This window comes from Postia placenta, assembly GCF_002117355.1.
Source record: "Postia placenta MAD-698-R-SB12 unplaced genomic scaffold POSPLAscaffold_18, whole genome shotgun sequence".
NCBI lineage: Eukaryota > Fungi > Basidiomycota > Agaricomycetes > Polyporales > Adustoporiaceae > Rhodonia > Rhodonia placenta.
Window position 1 is genome coordinate 754,111 of NW_020169849.1, and position 4,346 is coordinate 758,456.

Here is a 4,346-nt window from a genome sequence, read left to right on the forward strand (position 1 = left end):
GGCAGCGCACGGCACAGCTTGGGCTCCGCTGACACAGCCGCTCTGACTCACCGGCCCCCGGGGCCGCGTTGGCATGCTGTGCACGGACCAGCTGCGCACGGACCAACGCGCACAGCCTGCCCTAATCTCCCCATGTATATAAACCGGCCTCTGCTGCCCTAGGGACCTCAGTTTCGACCTCTTGTCCCTAGGTCAGTAAGCCTTTATTTGTATCCTTTACTTACCCTTACTGACTAATACATTTTCTTGTCCCTAGCCTTAGGTTTGAGCCTCGCTCACCATCGCTTCGGTGAGAACCAGTCGGACGCCCCTCGCTTCTAGATATTTCCCTGTCGCTTGACCTCAAGTCGCGACATGAACAGTGCGGAGAACTCCGCCGCGGTGCATTTTTCACGGACCGACTTGTCCGTGCAGAGCTTCGCCAGCTCTACTTGTGCTGCCGCCTCGTCGTCGAGATTTCCGAAGCGGGCCCTGAAGGCGGCGGCAAAGGCTGCTTCGTTCGCGAATGGGGTCGTGGCCCCTTGTACTCCTATCTGCACCGACATGAGCTGGGCGAAGTAGGGAGTGGCCCAGGCGCGGGCGTCTCCATCGAGCAGGCTAAGTGCGACCTGCACCTTGAGTTCGATGGTGGTCAATGACATGTTGATCAGCCAATAGATGCGCAGCTGCGACAGGAACTGGTTGCATTCGATAACGGTCTTGCCATTGTAGCGGAGCGGGAGGAGGAGTTTCAATGTCTCCTTATCAGGGATGGCAGCGGGAGAGGACATTATTGGCGACGGGGGGGACGAAGGACTGCCCACGGACGAAGGCGACTGTTGTGACTGTCCGCCGGGCGGACTTCTCGAGGAATGAGTGCTTGAGCGGCCGAGCGGCGGCGACGGCGGTGAAGTCGGTTGAGGAAGCCCGGAGGCGGGGTGACGTAGGACAGGGACTGAAGTCGAGGCGGTGACCGCTGACGACGAGCTGGCCCAAGAATGCGGTGGAGTGTTGCGGGGCTCGGTCTTGGGAGTCCTTTCTAGCCGCGGCCCCAGGGAGAACTGGGGGATCGCTTGAGGGGTCGCTGAAGACTGTGCGACTGCCTCAGTTCCTCGAGGGAGATGGGGATCTCCTCGCGCTTGACCTGTACTGGCGACAGGTTGGGGGATGCGGGTGCCTGGTGAGGCAGGTCGGGATGGGACGGGAGTGACGTGGCGAGATGTGGATCTCGAGGTGCCAGTGTATTGGAGTGCAGGGCCGCTGGGGTGTTGGACTCGTCGGATTGGCACGTAGCGCCCTTCGTCTTCGTTGGTGGTGACGGACCGTGGGGTTCGATTAGGGCACGGTTGCCGATCACAGCTAAAGAAAGGGGCTAGGTTGCCGTCGCTGTCTGGGTCGTCGCGAGAGACGTCGACCTGCTCCTGGGTGTCGAAGGCATGCTCTAGTCGAGAGCAGTCGAAGAATTCGTCAGCCACGGTGAGGGAGGGAGGAAGGGGAGGTGCGCGTGCTACAAAAGGCCGTATAAGCTAGCTTACACCTACGGCGCCCGAGGTAACACTAGGGTTCGCAATTCACGTAGGGCCCAGTACTGCTTTTGGCTAGTATGCAGCAGGAACCTAGTCTACGCGTCCGTGAGGACAAGTACCGCCCACTGAAGTGTAGGTACTGAAAAGTTCGTTCCCTTAGTGGTGGCGATGTATAGTACACTTATCTATGTATCGTAGTGTATAGTAGGGGTGCGCACCACCCAACCTATAGGAGAGGGAAGATGAGTGTTTTTTGGAACGCCGGCAGCATTGGGGAGTTTCGACCTAATGTCGCGACTTAGGGTCGAGCAACAGGGGAAAACCAAATGCTGGGGGCGTTCGACTTATCTTACCAAAGCGATGGTGAGCTAGGCTCAAACCTAAGGCTAGGGACAAGAAAATGTATTAGTCAGTAAGGGTAAGTAAAGAATACAAATAAAGGCTTACTGACCTAGGGACAAGAGGTCGAAACTGAGGTCCCTAGGGCAGCAGAGGCCGGTTTATATACATGGGGAGATTAGGGCAGGCTGTGCGTGTTGGTCTGTGCGCAGCTGGTCCGTGCGCAGCATGCCGACGCGGCCCCGGGGGCCGGTGAGTCAGAGCGGCTGTGTCAGCGGAGCCCGAGCTGTGCCGTGCGCTGCCGCCCCATCTAATCTAATCGTACAGTAGATAGCGACACGTCCATATCGGGCAAGTAGTACAGAGGTCGCGGGTTCGAGCCTGCAAAAAGGAAAAAATTAAAAAACGGCTAGACGCCGTACCAAGTCGTGACAGAGACATTGAAGCTCCTCCTCCCGCTCCGCTACAATGGCAAGACCGTTATCGAATGCAACCGGTTCCTGTCGCAGCTGCGCATCTATTGGCTGATCAACATGTCATTGACCACCATCGAACTCAAGGTGCAGGTCGCACTTAGCCTGCTCGATGGAGACGCCCGCGCCTGGGCCACTCCCTACTTCGCCCAGCTCATGTCGGTGCAGATAGGAGTACAAGGGGCCACGACCCCATTCGCGAACGAAGCAGCCTTTGCCGCCGCCTTCAGGGCCCGCTTCGGAAATCTCGACGACGAGGCGGCAGCACAAGTAGAGCTGGCGAAGCTCTGCGCGGACAAGTCGGTCCGTGAAAAACGCACCGTGGCGGAGTTCTCCGCACTGTTCAAGGGTCCGGCAGATCGCTCTGGGTATGGGGACCTGGAGCTGGGCGACAAGTACCTGAGTGGCATCCCCTCCCGCGTCTACCGCAAGATCGAGCTCGAGACTTTCACCACGTGGCAAGCAGCTGAGAAGCGCGCCACTGAGGTCGAGCAGATTCTCGACATCAGCCGAGCCCGTCGGCCCGAGCTAAACAACTTCTTCTCGGCACGAGGTCGAGGACGCGGAGGGGCACGTGGTGGTGCACCCTCATCACACGCAGCTTTGGCCAGCATCAATGCGGCTGTTGGAAAAGTAAACTTCCCCGGCACATGCTTCAGCTGTGGGAAGCAAGGGTACCGACGCTTCGAGTGCCCCAACTGTAAGGACAAACCTTACACAAAACGCGCCGACGCGCGGGCTACGGTTGCCTCGGGCTCCACCCAGGCTGCGACAAGCGCCCCCATCACGACGACACCCTCGGCAAGTATAAGTGCCGCTTCAGCGAAATCTGAGCAATCGGAGCTGGCGGACTTAATGGCACAGGTGAAGTCGATGCGCGAGGAGCTCGAGCATTATTGGGCAATGAAGGAGGAGGGTTTTTAATCCGGTCCGCGCTTTGTGCCGCACGCGTCGGACCTCGTAATAACAATTTGTACAATGTATTGGCGACCGCAAATGTTTACGAGTTGGACCATGGGTCCCAGCATTTCCACATCCCGGTGCACCTCAAAGGAGAAAGACGGCACAAAGACATAGTTGCAATGGTGGACAGCGCAGCCACTACAAAGTTCATCAACAAGCGTTTCATCACGGAGAATTGAGTACAAACACGGAAATTGAAAGAGCCAATTCCGCTTTACAATATCGATGGAACGCTCAATAAAGACGGAAGCATCTCGGAGGTAGCCGTGCTACAGATGCAGATAGGAGAACACATCGAGAAGACAGTGTTTACGGTCACGGACATAGGTCCAGAAGATGTGATCATCGGGTTGGATTGGCTGCGAGAGCACAACCCCGAGATCAATTGGGAGTCAGGCTCCCTAAAATTATCACGATGCCCTGAAACGTGCAGTGCCAGGAAAACTGGCCGGATGGAGCAAGCAACGACTGCGCGTGATACGGGGGTCAGGCCCATGGCACGCAGGCGTTTGCCGAAGTCCAAACGGTCGGTTATAGGCACCTGCCGGAGTAAGGTACTCCCGGACATCGAAGCCGAGGAATATCCGGCGGAAGTAGAGTGGGATGAGACCGACTTGATCGAAGCCTGGGAGCAGGGTATCACGCTTCCCGGCGCCCCTCAGCTGTTCGTCGCAGCAGGGCACACGTATTCCCAGCTGTTCGCTGAGGAAGAGATCAAGAAGAAGGTCGTTAAGACCGCCGAGGAGTCGGTACCTAAACAGTACCACGAGTTCCTGAATGTCTTCTCCAAAGAAGCATCAGAACGGTTACCCAAAAGGAAGCCGTATGATCACGCAATCGAACTCGTGCCCGGCTACTCCACGTTCCACTCGAAAGTGTACCCCCTGTCGAACAACGAGCAGGAGGAGCTTGACAAGTTCCTCAAGGAGCAACTAGCAAAGGGCTACATACGGGAATTGAAGTCGCCTATCTCGTCCCCCTTCTTCTTCATCAAAAAGAAGGAAGGGACGCTTCGACCCATGCAGGACTACCGCCGATTGAACGCGATCACGGTCAAAAATCATTA

The 4,346-nt window shown here is 57.0% G+C and overlaps 1 protein-coding gene across 1 annotated transcript; it reads right to left on the bottom strand.

Moving 5' to 3' along the window:
• Nucleotides 1–317: 317 nt before the first annotated feature.
• POSPLADRAFT_1156612 (hypothetical protein) lies at nucleotides 318–1,654 on the bottom strand (the record flags this gene model as incomplete). Its single annotated transcript, XM_024487085.1, has 3 exons — nucleotides 318–1,486; nucleotides 1,555–1,577; nucleotides 1,605–1,654. Coding segments are annotated over 3 exons (1,242 nt in total), but the record flags the coding sequence as incomplete, so codon positions are not given.
• Nucleotides 1,655–4,346: the final 2,692 nt, after the last annotated feature.